The 15,075-nt window shown below is 39.4% G+C and overlaps 1 protein-coding gene across 1 annotated transcript in view; it reads left to right on the plus strand.

The window, feature by feature from the left end:
* The first annotated feature begins 276 nt into the window (after positions 1 to 276).
* Positions 277 to 15,075, plus strand: part of TACR3 (tachykinin receptor 3) — a 71,841-nt gene continuing 57,042 nt past the window's right edge. The window contains exon 1 of the mRNA XM_065907498.1: positions 277 to 821. Within this exon, the coding sequence (XP_065763570.1) occupies positions 277 to 821 (545 nt within the window). The remainder of the gene's footprint in view (positions 822 to 15,075) is intronic.

Consider the following 15,075-nt stretch of genomic DNA (forward strand, 5'->3'; position numbering starts at 1 on the left):
AGTCCCTAACATCACTTTTTTCAGACTGTCTCATCCTTCCTGCCCGATAGATGCTCGAAGTCGCTTTTGGAGAAAGCGCCTCCTTTCTCCCCATCACCTGCAGGGTCAAAGCATCCCTTAACCAGCAAGGGCTGTGGTATCTTCTCCATCTCGATTCGGGGCGGGGCTGAGGTCCGCTCAGCAGCGAAGCGACAGGGAGGCAGAGAAGAACTTCGCGGGAGACGGGCCGGGCTGACGGTGGGTGAGCGAGGGGACTCAGGTCGCACACCCATCGCTATGGCCTCGCTCCCCGTAGCCGCGAACTGGACGGACGGGGGAATGGCCGGCGCGGACACCGGGAACCTGAGCGCCGCGCTCGAGACTGGGGCAGCCGCGGGAGAGGCTGAGGCTGAGTGGCTGCAACTGCTCGTCCAAGCCGGCAATCTTTCCGCTTCCTTCTCCCCGCTGGGTCTGGCGGCGGCCTCCCCCGCGCCTTCGCAGTCCCGGTCTAACATCACCAACCAGTTCGTGCAGCCGTCCTGGCGCATCGCGCTCTGGTCCCTCGCCTACGGCGTGGTGGTGGCCGTGGCCGTCTTCGGGAATCTCATCGTCATCTGGATCATCCTGGCCCACAAGCGCATGAGGACCGTCACCAACTACTTCCTCGTGAACTTGGCTTTCTCCGACGCCTCCATGGCCGCCTTCAACACCTTGGTCAACTTCATCTATGCGCTGCACAGCGAGTGGTACTTCGGCGCCAACTACTGTCGCTTCCAGAACTTCTTTCCTATCACAGCGGTGTTCGCCAGCATCTATTCTATGACAGCCATTTCGGTGGACAGGTGAGGAGAATATCGGGAGGAAGGAGGAGGAGGAGGCAAACAGAGCAGCCGGGCAGTGGGATAAGGTTAAAAGGAAATGGTGACAAAGGGATCTGATGAAACGAAAGACTAGGTTAAAGTTCTAAAAGGCGGTCACTAACCTGGGTGGCTCAGAAAATAAATAATCTGCCTGCAGTGCAGGAGACCCAGGTTCGATTCCTGGGTTGGGAAGATCCCCAGGAGAAGGAAAATGGCAACCTATTTCAATATTCTTGCCTGGAAAATTCCATGGACAGAGGAGCCTGGAGTGCTATAGTCCATGGGGTCACAGAGTCCCATGCGATTGAGTGACTAACACTGATGATGATGACCCATTTACAAATGGGTCCATCAGTGGCTGAACTTGTTCTGTTCTTACGGCCTCCCCACTCCCACCCTAAACCCCTAATCCCCTTTGAGGTCATCTAGAGGGAATGAAGAAGGTGAATGAAAGAGATGGGAAAGCCTGTCATTCCAAGTAGGACAAACTCAACTGAAAACACTTAACGCTAATACATTTTCTCAAATGGCTTCAAACAATTGCCACAAAAATTATGTTACCTTTAAATTGTACTTTTGGGGCTTCGTCCTCTCTGTCAGTCACTATTCCATCAGAAAAATGAATGCTGCCCACCTCCTTTCTCTGGTTTGCTGGTTCTCATGCCATCCATCCTGTACCCAATCCTTGCCCCAAGGCCATCACTACTTTGGTATCCCAGTTATGGAGGATCCATCAGAGGCAACAAGCTCCCTCCAAATGATTGCTATCAGCCAGTAGTTTCTCCAGTTTTTCAGGTTCTCTTTCACTTCCAGTAATCTGTGGAGACCATGAGCTAGGTAAACTCTGTGCCTGGAAGATGGTACCTGACTCATTCAGATGATAGGCAAGAAAGAGCCCAAAGGCTAAGTGATTAGGAAATGAGGCCTGCCTCTTGATAACTGTTTAAAGATAATCTTTTAGAATGTTCCCCCATCTACTTTGGGAATGCCGGGATTCTTAAGCAATTATCAGAAGCTGGAGAGACATCCAATATTTGTTCTTATAATCCAGTTTATGAAATTTCAGTGTGTGTTTGCTTCCCCATATGGAATATTATGGACAATGCAGACTGTGTTAAGACAATGGTAAATATCTACCTGTTACTAATGAAAGCGAAAGTGAAAGTCACTTAATCAGGTCCAACTCTTAGAGACCCCATGGATTACACAGTCTATGGAATTCTCCAGGCCAGAACACTGGAGTGGGTAGCCTTTCCCTTCTCTAGGGGTCTTCCCAACCCAGGGATTGAACCCAGGTCTTCTGCATTGCAAGCAGATTCTTTACCAGCTGAGCCACAAGGGAAGCCCAAGAATACTGGAGTGGGTAGGGTATCCCTTCTCCAGCAGATCTTCCCCACCCAGGAACTGAACCAGGGTCTCCTGCATTGCAGGCAGATTCTCTACCAACTGAGCTATCAGGGAAGCCCCATTACTGATGGTTACACTTTAATTCAATATTATGCTAAAAATGAACCACAACAGTCAGTTTTATCCTCCATTTTGTGATTGGCAGTTTGCATGGGGTTGATGGGGATGGGGGAGGTGAAGTGACTTTAATTTCAAGTATCAATATTCTCATCCATGAAAAGGAAAGAATACTTTTTTCTATATTAACAAATGTGCTTGAAAATAACATGGAGCTTAATATTAATTCTTACTACATTAAGTCATCATTATGAGAAAAAAATAAGAAAAAAGAATTACTTTTTTCCATCAGTCCATCATCTGTGTTTATTGTTTTGAAATTGAAAGTATTGAAGGCATAAATCTTTAGAAACAATTTTCAAATGCCAGGCCCATGGGGTTAAATTGAAGGAGCAGTGGTTAGTTACCACTGACTAGGATATGTAAGCACAAAACCACATTTTTTTAAGCCTCTGAAACTGCCAGTCTTCTCTTCCACTCTACCTCTAGTTTTCGAATATCTCACTCCTTCATTTTTGTAGGCACAAAAGTGAGTACAAAGAAGAAACAAAGTCAGTTCCAAGTTGGAAAACAAGTGGAACCACCTCTAATCTTGCTCCATTGAGATAGAAAGGAATGTTTCTTTGGTTTGGGCATCTGTCTTTAGTTTTGTATGGTTTGATTTATTCTTTACTCTAATCTGGAGGAGAGGCATTAGCATATCAGGTTATAAGATTCTCACAATGTTCTTAAAATGTTAATGATATGTTATGAAATTTGATGAAAATTTAGTGTGTGAAGTCTGTGAGGGGAAAAAAATTTAGTGTTTCAAGTATGTGAGGGGAAAAAAAAGGTCATTTTCCCAGTTACTTTCTGCCAATATTTATGCAAAATCTGAAATAACATTGGAGTTATTCTAATTGATAATGTAATGCTAGTTCATTACATTCACTGGTTTGAAATCAATGAATGCTTTACTACTTATACTTTACTCTTTCCTTACTAGAAAACATTATTCAATTACCAAAACTACTCAAAATTTAGGATCATACAATATGAAACAAAATCTGAGGCATATTCAGTTCAGATATTGAAAATCTTTTCAGAAACGTTAAGTTAAAAATTGCTTTCATTTGAGCACATAGTTGGATTAAAAAAATTACAGAGATAATTCTTACAAACCTGAGGGTATACAAATATAATAGTTATTAGAATTCTCAATAGTTTACTAGTCAACAGAATCTATCTGCATTGGTGTCTTACCAAACACGAACTGAGTATACTAGTCCTGTGGCATTTGCAGTCATTTTATTGATTGAAGTTGGCAAGCTCGACCCCTCCTAGAAAGTTCAGGTGAGTCATGTGTCTTTGGTTATGGCTGTATGGACTCCCTGTCCCATATAGAAAAGTGAACAGTATATGCTTGAAGAAATTTTAGTTCCCAATATAATTAATGCTTTATTGAAATAACCATAAAATTACAAAAGCCCTAATTAGGTCTTAATTGATAAAGGATTACATCATTTAGATTGTGATAGTAACACTTGGCTTATTGAATTGTGAGTGTTTTCTATTCCCATTTTTATCTTAGGTTATATTCCATTATACTTTATTACAAGATATTGAGTATAATTTCCCATGTGCTGTGTTGTGCTAATTTGCTTCAGTCATGTTTGACTCTTTGTGACCCCATGGACTGTAGCCCACCAGGCTCCTCTGTCCATGGGATTCTCCAGGCAAGAACACTGGAGTGGGTTGCCATGCTCTCCTCCAGGGGATCTTTCCAACCCGGGGATCGAACCCATGTCTCTTACATCTCCTGCATGGGCAGGTGGGTTCTTTACCACTACTGCTACCTGGGAAGCCCCTCTATTCCCATTTAATATAAACTGAATTGTGTCTTCCCGGCCTAAATGACAAGTGTATTGAACTCACTGTATCCACCTCCACGTGTGTGTGCTCAGTCATGTCTGACTCTTTGTGACCCCATGGACTGTAGCCTGAACGCTCCTCTGTCCATGGGATTTTCCAGGCAAGAATACTGGAGTGGGCTTCCATTTCCTACTCCAGGGGATCTTCCCGATCCGGGGATCCAACCTGCATCTCTGTGTCTCCTGCATTGGCAGATGGATTCTTTACTACTAGTGCCACCTGGGAAGCCCTTGTGTCCCTCGGCCTAAAATCAAAAAGATATTCTGAGGTTTAAAACTACTTCAGCTTTGACCCAGGCACTTATGGCTTTGCTTCAGCTGTAGCAAAATGCTTAGAACCTCCTCTGACCTCAGAAATCTTAGACCTGCAAAGGATTGCAGATCCTCCCTAATGAACATTTGTATTTTACACATGGAAAACCTCAAACCAACAGTCACATATTTTGAATAAAAACACTGTGTTTTCCTTTAAATGTTTTGCACTCATTCTGCACTGGAAGGATTGCTTGATTTCTAACTTCACATTTTTAATGTAATTAATAATTCTACTAAAGATTTGAATGTGAGCTCACAGGTTCTGATCTTATCCTGAAACATCCCATTCATTTGCTTTGTTAGAAATTCTTGCAAATCTTATATGTTCTATAGACCAAAACATCATCTTTAAGTTCTACACAGTTCCTTCTTGTCTATAAGGCTACTTCACCATCTTTACACACACACACATACACACACACACACACACACACACACGCACACACACACAGTGGAATTAGTGCCAACGAAGAGTCACTGTTTCTCTCCACTATCCTTCTCAAGTTTGCCATTTTGAAATGTAACATTTGAACACAACATTTACCTGAAAGATGTTCAGCTCTCAGAGGATCACGCAGTAGCGCTTCAAACCACTGCAGTCCACTCCAGGACGCCTACTGTTCTTAACCTCTATACTTTCTTATGACTCCTAAGTAGTTGTGATAACTGCAGGTTAATATTAAAATTTAGCACTTCTCTATGCTATATATCGGAGAAGGCAATTGCAACCCACTCCATTACCCTTGCCTGGAAAATCCCATGGACGGAGGAGCCTGGTAGGCTGCAGTCCATGGGGTCGCTGGGAGTTGGACACGACTGAGCAACTTCACTTCCACTTTTCACTTTCATGAGGGAGAAGGACGTGGCAACCCACTCCAGTGTTCTTGCCTGGAGAATCCCAGGGACGGGAGCCTGGCGGGGCTGCTGTCTATGGGGTCGCACAGAGTCGGACACGACTGACGTGACTTAGCAGCAGCAGCAGCATGCTATATATTATACATGTATATATACATGTATATATAAAACATCTCAAATATATTTACCTATGTTTTAATTGAGAATGCAGATGTTAGAGAATTATTAATAGAACAGTTAATATATAAGTATATGGTATATACCACTTGATATATAGGGATATTAGAAAATATTTTCTTCCATTCTCTAAGCACATTTTTAAGTTAAGTTAGAAACTCTAGGAAAATTTATTAATATGTGTGGTTTAGTCACTAAGTCATGTCTGACTCTTATGACCCCATGGACTGTAGCCTGCTAGGATCCTCTGTCCATGGGATTCTCCAGGCAAGAATACTGAGGTGGGTTGCTATTTCCTTCTCCAGGGGATCTTCCTGACCCGGGGATTGAACCTGGGTATCCTGCTTTGCAGGCAGATTCTTTACCAACTGAGCTATGAGGGAAGCCCTTATTAATATACAGTAAAGGAAAATTTCAGAGCATAGAGTTCAGTATTAATTAAAATATTTAAAGATTTTTTCTTTAGGTAGATATACTCCTAAGTATTTTATTCTTTTTGTTGCAATGGTGAATGGTATTGTTTCCTTAATTTCTCTTTCTGTTTTCTCATTGCTAGTGTATAGGAATACAAGGGATTTCTGTGTGTTAATTTTATATCCTGCAACTTTGCTATATTGTTGATTAGCTCTAGTAATTTTCTGGTAGAGTCTTTAGGGTTTTCTATGTAGAGGATCATGTCATCTGCAAACAGCGAGAGTTTCACTTCTTATTTTCCTATCTGGATTCCTTTTACTTCTTTTTCTGCTCTGATTGCTGTGGCCAAACTTCCAACACTATGTTGAATAGTAGTGGTAAGAGTGGGCACCCTTGTCTTGTTCCTGATTTTAGGGGAAATGCTTTCAATTTTTCACCATTGAGGGTAATGCTTGCTGTGGGTTTGTCATATATAGCTTTTATTATGTTGAGCTATGTTCCTTCTATTCCTGCTTTCTGGAGAGTTTTAATCATAAATGGATGTTGAATTTTGTTAAAGGCTTTTTCTGCATCTATTGAGATAATCATATGGTTTTTTATCTTTCAATTTGTTAATGTGGTGTATTACATTGATTGATTTGTGGATATTAAAGAATCCTTGCATTCCTGGGATAAAGACCACTTGGTCATGGTGTATGATTTTTTTAATATGTTGTTGCAGTCTGTTTGCTAGAATTTTGTTAAGGATTTTTGCATCTGTGTTCATCAGTGATATTGGCCTGTAGTTTTCTTTTTTTGTGGCATCTTTGTCTGGTTTTGGAATTAGGGTGATGGTGGCCTCAGAATGAGTTTGGAAGTTTACCTTCTTCTGCAATTTTCTGGAAGAGTTTGAATAAGATAGATGTTAGCTCTTCTCTAAATTTTTGGTAGAATTCAACTGTGAAGCCATCTGGCCCTGGGCTGTTGTTTGCTAGATTTTTGATTACAGTTTCGATTTCCTTGCTTGTGATGGGTCTGTTAAGATCTTCTATTTCTTTCTGGTTCAGTTTTGGAAAGTTATACTTTTCTAAGAATTTGTCCATTTCTTCCAAGTTGTCCATTTTATTGGCATAGAGCTGCTGGTAGTAGTCTCTTATGATCCTTTGTATTTCAGTGTTGTCTGTTGTGATCTCTCCATTTTCATTTCTAATTTTGTTAATTTGGTTCTTCTCCCTTTGTTTCTTAATGAGTCTTGCTAACGGTTTGTCAGTTTTGTTTATTTTTTCAAAAAACCAGCTTTTAGCTTTGTTGATTTTTGCTATGGTCTCCTTAGTTGCTTTTGCATTTATTTCTGCCCTAATTTTTAAGATTTCTTTCCTTCTACCAACCCTGGAGTTCTTCATTTCTTCCTTCTCTAGTTGCTTTAGGTGTAGAGTTAGGTTATTTATTTGGCTTCTTTCTTGTTTCTTGATGTAAGCCTGTAATGCTATGAACCTTCCCCTTAGCACTACTTTTACAGTGTCCCAAGGGTTTTGGGTTGTTGTGTTTTCATTTTCATTCATTTCTATGCATATTTTGATTTCTTTTTTTATTTCTTCTATGATTTGTTGGTTATTCAGAAGCGTGTTATTTAGCCTCCATATGTTTGAATTTTTAACATTTTTTTTCCTGTAATTGAGATCTAATCTTACTGCACTGTGGTCAGAAAAGATGACTGGAATGATTTCAATTGTTTTGAATTTATCAAGGCTAGTTTTATGGCCAAGGATGTGATCTATTCTGGAGAAGGTTCCGTGTACACTTGAGAAAAAGGTGAAATTGATTGTTTTGGGGTAAAATGTCCTATAGATATCAATTTAGGTCTAGCTGGTCCATTGTGTCATTTAAAGTTTGTGTTTCCTTGTTAAATCTGTTTAGTTGATGTATCCATAGGTATGAGTGGGTATTAAAGTCCCCCACTATTATTGTGTTACTGTTAATTTCCCCTTTCATACTCATTAGCATTTGCTTTACATATTGCAGTGCTCCTATGTTGGGTGCATATATATTTATAATTGTTATATCTTCTTCTTGGATTGATCCTTTGATCATTATGTAGTGTCCTTCTTTGTCTCCTTTCACAGCCTTTATTTTAAAGTCTGTTTTATCTGATATGAGTATTGCGACTCCTGCTTTCTTTTGGTCTCCGTTTGCCTGAAATATCTTTTTCCCGACCTTCACTTTTAGTCTGTATGTGTCTCTTGTTTTGAGATGGGTCTCTTGTAGACAGCATATATAGGGGTCTTGTTTTTGTATCCATTCAGCCAGTCTTTGTCTTTTGGTTGGGGCATTCAACCCATTTACATTTAAGGTAATTATTGATAGGTGTGGTCCCGTTGCCATTTACTTTGCTGTTCTGGGTTCGCATTTATACAGCCTTTCTGTGTTTCCTGTCTAGAGAAGAACCTTTAGCATTTGTTGAAGAGCTGATTTGGTGGTGCTGAATTCTCTCAGCTTTTGCTTGTCTGTAAAGCTTTTGAATTCTCCTTCATATCTAAATGAGATCCTTGCTGGGTACAGTAATCTAGGTTGTAGGTTATTCTCTTTCATTACTTAAGTATACTTAGTATGTCCTGCCATTCCCTTCTGGCCTGTAAGACCAGAAACTATAAAACTCCTAGAGGAGAACATAGGCAAAACACTCTCCGACATAAATCACAGCAGGATCCTCTATGACCCACCTCCCAGAATATTGGAAATAAAAGCAAAAATAAACAAATGGGACCTAATGAAACTTAAAAGCTTTTGCACAACAAAGGAAACTATAAGCAAGGTGAAAAGACAGCCCTCAGATTGGGAGAAAATAATAGCAAATGAAGAAACAGACAAAGGATTAAGCTCAAAAATATACAAGCAACTCCTGCGGCTCAATTCCAGAAAAATAAATAACCCAATCAAAAAATGGGCCAAAGAACTAAACAGACATTTCTCCAAAGAAGATATACAGATGGCTAACAAACACATGAAAAGATGCTCAACATCACTCATTATCAGAGAAATGCAAATCAAAACCACAGTGAGGTACCATTACACGCCAGTCAGGATGGCTGCTATCCAAAAGTCTACAAGCAATAAATGCTGGAGAGGGTGTGGAGAAAAGGGAACCCTCTTACACTGTTGGTGGGAATGCAAACTAGTACAGCCACTATGGAGAACAGTGTGGAGATTTCTTAAAAAACTGGAAATAGAACTGCCATATGACCCAGCAGTCCCACTTCTGGGCATAAACACCAAGGAAACCAGATCTGAAAGAGACACATGCACCCCAATGTTCATTGCAGCACTGTTTATAATAGCCAGGACATGGAAGCAACCTAGATGCCCATCAGCATATGAATGGATAAAGAAGCTGTGGTACGTATACACCATGGAATATTACTCAGCCATTAAAAAGAATTCATTTGAATCAGTTCTAATGAGATGGATGAAACTGGAGCCCATTATACAGAGTGAAGTAAGCCAGAAAGATAAAGAGCAGTACAGCATACTAACAAATATATATGGAATTTAGACAGATGGTAATGATAACCCTATATGCAAAACAGAAAAAGAGACACAGATGTACAGAACAGACTTTTGGACTCTGTGGGAGAAGGCGAGGGTGGGATGTTTTGAGAGAACAGCATCGAAACATGTATGTTATCTTTGGTGAAACAGATCACCAGCCCAGGTTGGATGCATGAGACAAGTGCTCGGGCCTGGTGCACTAGGAAGACCCAGAGGGATCGGGTAGAGAGGGAGGTGGGAGGGGGGATCGGGATGGGGAATACATGCAAATCCATGGCTGATTCATGTCAATGTATGGCAAAACCCACTACAATATTGTAAATTAATTAGCCTCCAACTAATAAAAATAAATGAAAAAATAAAAATAAAAAAAATAAAAAATATAATAGCCAGGACATGGAAGCAATCTAGATGCCCAACAGCAATTGAATGGATAGGGAAGCTGTGGTACGTATACACCATGGAATATTACTCAGCCATTAAAAAGAACTCATTTGAATCAGTTCTAAGGAGATGGATGAAACTGGAGCCCATTATACAGAGTGAAGTAAGCCAGAAAGATAAAGACCAACACAGTATACTAACGCATATATATGGAATTTAGAAAGATAGTAACAATAACCCTATATGCAAAACAGAAAAAGAGACATAGATGTACAGAACAGACTTTTGGACTCTGTGGGAAAAGGCGAGGGTGGGATGTTCTGAGAGAACAGCATCTAAACATGTATATTATCAAGGGTGAAACAGATCACCAGCCCAGGCTGGATGCATGAGCAAGTAGTGCTCGGGGCTGGTGCACTAGGAAGACCCAGAGATCATATGGAGAAGGAGGCGGGAAGGGGGATTGGGATGAGAAATACATGTAAATCCATGGCTAATTCATGTCAATGTATGGCAAAAACCACTATAATATTGTAAAGTAATTAGCCTCCAACTAATAAAAATAAATGGGAAAAAAAACAATAACACTACATAACAAAAAAAATATTTAAAGGTTTTTTAAGTGACAGTCACTGTTTTTTACCTGGAAACCTTAAGGATATAATTTAATATATTTTATTTAATAGTCCAAAAGCCTTAACAAATCCATACAGGGTTAATAAATTTATTTATTCTGTGCTGAGCTCACTGTGGCTCAGATCATGAACTCCTTATTGCCAAATTCAGACTTAAATTGAAGAAAATAGACCATTCAGGTATGACCTAAATCAAATCCCTTATGATTATACAGTGGAAGTGAGAAATAGATTTAAGGGACTAGATCTTATAGACACAGTAACTGATGAACTATGGATGGAGGTTCATAACATTGTACAGGAGACAGGGATCAAGACCATCCCCATGGAAAAGAAATGCAACAGGGCAAAATGGCTATCTGAGGAGGCCTTACAGATATCTTTGAAAAGAAGAGAAGTGAAAAGCAAAGGAGAAAAGGAAAGATATCCCCATTTGAATGCAGAATTGCAAAGAATAGCAAGAAGAAATAAGAAAGCCTTCCTCAGTGATCAATGCAAAGAAATAGAGGAAAACAACAGAATGGGAAAGACTAGAGATCTCTTCAAGAAAATTAGAGACATCAAGGGAACATTTCATGCAAAGATGGGTTCGATAAAGGACAAAAATGGTATGGACCTAACAGAAGCAGAAGATATTAAGAAGAGGTGGCAAGAATACACAGAAGAACTGTACAAAAAAGATCTTCACGACGCAGATAATCACGGTGGTGTGATCACTCACCTGGAGCCAGACATCCTGGAATGTGAAGTCAAGTGGGCCTTAGGAAGCATCACTACAAACAAAGCTAGTGGAGGTGATGGAATTCCAGTTGAGCTATTTCAAATCCTGAAAGATGATGCTGTGAAAGTGCTGCACTCAATATGCCAGCAAATTTGGAAAACTCAGCAGTGGCCACAGGACTGGAAAAGGTCAGTTTTCATTCCAATCCCAAAGAAAGGCAATCTGAAAGAATGCTCAAACTACCGCACAATTGAAGTTATCTCACACACTAGTAAAGTAATGCTCAAAATTCTCCAAGTCAGGTTTTCGCAATACATGAACCATGAACTTCCAGATGTTCAAGCTGGTTTTAGAAAAGGCAGAAGAACCAGAGATCAAATTTCCAGCATCCACTAGATCATCAAAAAAGTAAGAGAGTTCCAGAAAAACATCTATTTCTGCTTTATTGACTATGCCAAAACCTTTGACTATGTGGATCACAATAAACTGGAAAATTCTGAAAGAGACGGGAATACCAGACCACCTGACCTGCCTCTTGAGAAACCTATATGCAGGTCAGGAAGCAACAGTTAGAACTGGACATGGAACAACAGACTGGTTCCAATAGGAAAAGGAGTTTGTCAAGACTGTATATTGTCACCCTGCTTATTTAACTTATATGCAGAGTACATCATGAGAAACACTGGGCTGGAAGAAGCACAAGCTGGAATCAAGATTGCTGGGAGAAATATCAATAACCTCAGATATGCAGATGACACCACCCTTATGGCAGAAAGTGAAGAAAAACTAAAGGGCCTCTTGATGAAAGTGAAAGAGGAGAGTGAAAAGTTGGCTTAAAGCTCAACAATCAGAAAACTAAGATCATGGCATCTAGTCCCATCACTTCATGGGAAATAGATGGGGAAACAGTGGAAACAGTGTCAGACTTTATTTTGGGGGCTCCAAAATCACTGCAGATGGTGATTGCAGCCATGAAATTAAAAGACGCTTACTCCTTGGAAGGAATGTTGTGACCAACCTAGATAGCATATTAGGAAGCAGAGACATTACTTTGCCAACAAAGGTCTGTCTGGTCAAGGCTATGGTTTTTCCAGTGGTCATGTATGGATGTGAGAGTTGGACTGTGAAGAAAGCTGAGCACTGAAAAACTGATGCTTTTGAACTATGGTGCTGGAGAAGACTCTTGAGAATCCCTTGGACTGCAAGGAGACCCAACCAGTCCATCCTAAAGGAGATCTGTCCTGGGTGTTCATTGGAAGGACTGATGCTGAAGCTGAAACTCCAATACTTTGGCCACCTCATGTGAAGAGTTGACTCATTGGAAACGACCTTGATGCTGGGAGGGATTGGGGGCAGGAGGAGGAGGGGACGTCAGAGGATGAGATGGCTGGATGGCATCACTGACTCAATGGACATGAGTTTGTGTAATCTCCAGGAGCTGGTGATGGACAGGGAGGCCTGGCGTGCTGCGGTTCATGGGGTCGCAAAGAGTCGGACATGACTGAGCACTGAATGAACTGAACTAGCCCTATTGTATCCTTATGTATATCATAGTAGCTGGCACATGGTAAGCACACAATCCAGACTACTGAATAAAATAATCATAAAAGTAGTCAAATAAAAATAAAGTGATGAGATACAACTTTTTCCATTAAAATTTACAGATATTGCTATCTTATAGTAAATATGACATTTTTACACATGCTTTTAGATTGAACCATATGTAACTGCCAATTATTATAGCTTAAAATGTCATTATTTTATATGATTCAATCTAGTAGTTAGATATGAATTGTCAACAGTCTCTCAGGGGTGCAATTTTCCAACAGGTTCAAAAATATTTTTCAAATCAAAATTCAAAGAACTGAAAACAGCTAAACTCCCCAACAAAAAGAAGTGAGCAAATAAGTGTTGAAGCATTTAAAAATCAAGTTTTACCTAGAAAATTAGAAATTACATTTGAATATAACATCTATTCTATCAAGTCTCTAGGCACATATATAAAAATGTGCTAACATTAACATATCCAACACTTTTTAGTCCATAACCTTTACTTATAAACCATTTTTTGGTAGTTATTTCAAAGACAACTAGTCTCCAGTTATTTCAAAGAATCCCTAGAACGGTCTGATAACAGTTTATCAGTAATCTTCTTTAACATTTCCATTCTCCCTACTCAGCCCTGGCCAGAGAGAGAGAGAGAGAGAGACAACAAAGAAAAAGCAATGTCAACACTTTGGTACAGAGCATAATAGCGTGTCTGGAATAAGCCATGCCCTTTCCCAGTGGCTGTTTTCGACATATTGCAGCCAAACCTGCAAAAGTCTTAAGTTACAAACTGCCCTCTGCCTGAAATTTTTGTGATGTCTATTTGTGTTCCATATATAATTCAGAGAAATTATCTTGTCCCTAAGCTCCGCTCCATTAACAATTTCTTAATGACCAGCGTTCCTTCATCTTCTACCTGCAAGTCTCTCTTCCTGGGGCTCAGCTCTAAACTATGTGTCCAGGACGAGGGACTGTCCTACTTCCCTATGCTTCATTGCTCTGAGAATAAACCATTCTAATTAAGGCTTGCTCACTGGTACATTAAATAGATGCTGTAAAACATACATCTGGGATTTGCAGCCCCACCACTTCATCATACAGTCAGAATCTGAAAGCCATTTTAGACTTAGCAGGATCTGAGGAATTGTTAGACAATGGATTTAACAGTCTAATTTAATTCTATAAGTACAATAAGGTAGATGTAGATTTGATTTGCTCTGAATGGTGAGACTTTGGGTAATTTTATTTTCTTTCATACTTTTCTAGTTATCTACAACAAAATGTGCTCCTTTTACATGAAACAAAATACAGTGTTAATTAAAGTCCTGAAGATGTATGTTGCTGATGGTTGCACAACAATGTGAATGTGTCATTGAACTGTACACCTAGATATAGTTATCAGTAAATTTTATGTTTGGTATATTTGATCACAATAAAATTTTTTAAATATTAAATAAGTAAATAATGTTTAAAAACCTAAAGATGACTCTGAAAGAGTCAAGTCAAAGAGTTTGGACTCAAGAAGAAAATGACTTGATTAAACTTTGTATAGATATTTTATTGATAAATGTTTTATGGCAACATTTTTAACATACTTTTTGGCTAACTTAGAAATCATGAAGACACTCTGGCAAGAGAGTATTGTTAATATTACAATGGATTAATTTGTAAATTGAAATTTTTTTCTCAGGAATTATGCAAAAATATCACATCTGTGTGGAGTAATTTAGAAGACTGCCTAAAGGTACAGAGGTAAATTAGCTCAGTATTTCTATTATTCAGTCTGGTATATGACAAAGATTTTTAAATATTTGCTCAAGTCCTTGATTTTGAGCTCATATGTATTATCATCTATGAATTTCTTTACCTTCAAATCTGCCCAAGTGTCAAGATTATGTATATTTTCCATACCTGTAAGTAAGGAAAATATGTGTCTGATTATATTGCTAAGCAACAAATGGCTCAGTTTTGTTCTGGAGTTGCTTTATTACTTGTTCGAGGGAATCAACTGTGCATATTTCTTCTCAACTCTGCTGTCAGCAATGTTACTTTGGTAGCCTGAAATCATAGTAGGAATATTTGCACCAAAGAAATCTGCAAATGCTAGAAATCATGAATTTTGTTTTGCTCTGTTTATTTTTTCTTTAGAGAGCTTGTGGTTAAACATTTACCAGCACACAAATCACTATACTTGTAGTCACTCACTCAGAAGTTATTTCTTAAGGACCTTGTAAGTATTAACACTGTATAGAAAGAAGGCACACTGGAATAAACAAGATGGACATGTC

Source organism: Muntiacus reevesi, chromosome 16 (assembly GCF_963930625.1).
Source record: "Muntiacus reevesi chromosome 16, mMunRee1.1, whole genome shotgun sequence".
Taxonomy (NCBI): Eukaryota; Metazoa; Chordata; class Mammalia; order Artiodactyla; family Cervidae; genus Muntiacus; species Muntiacus reevesi.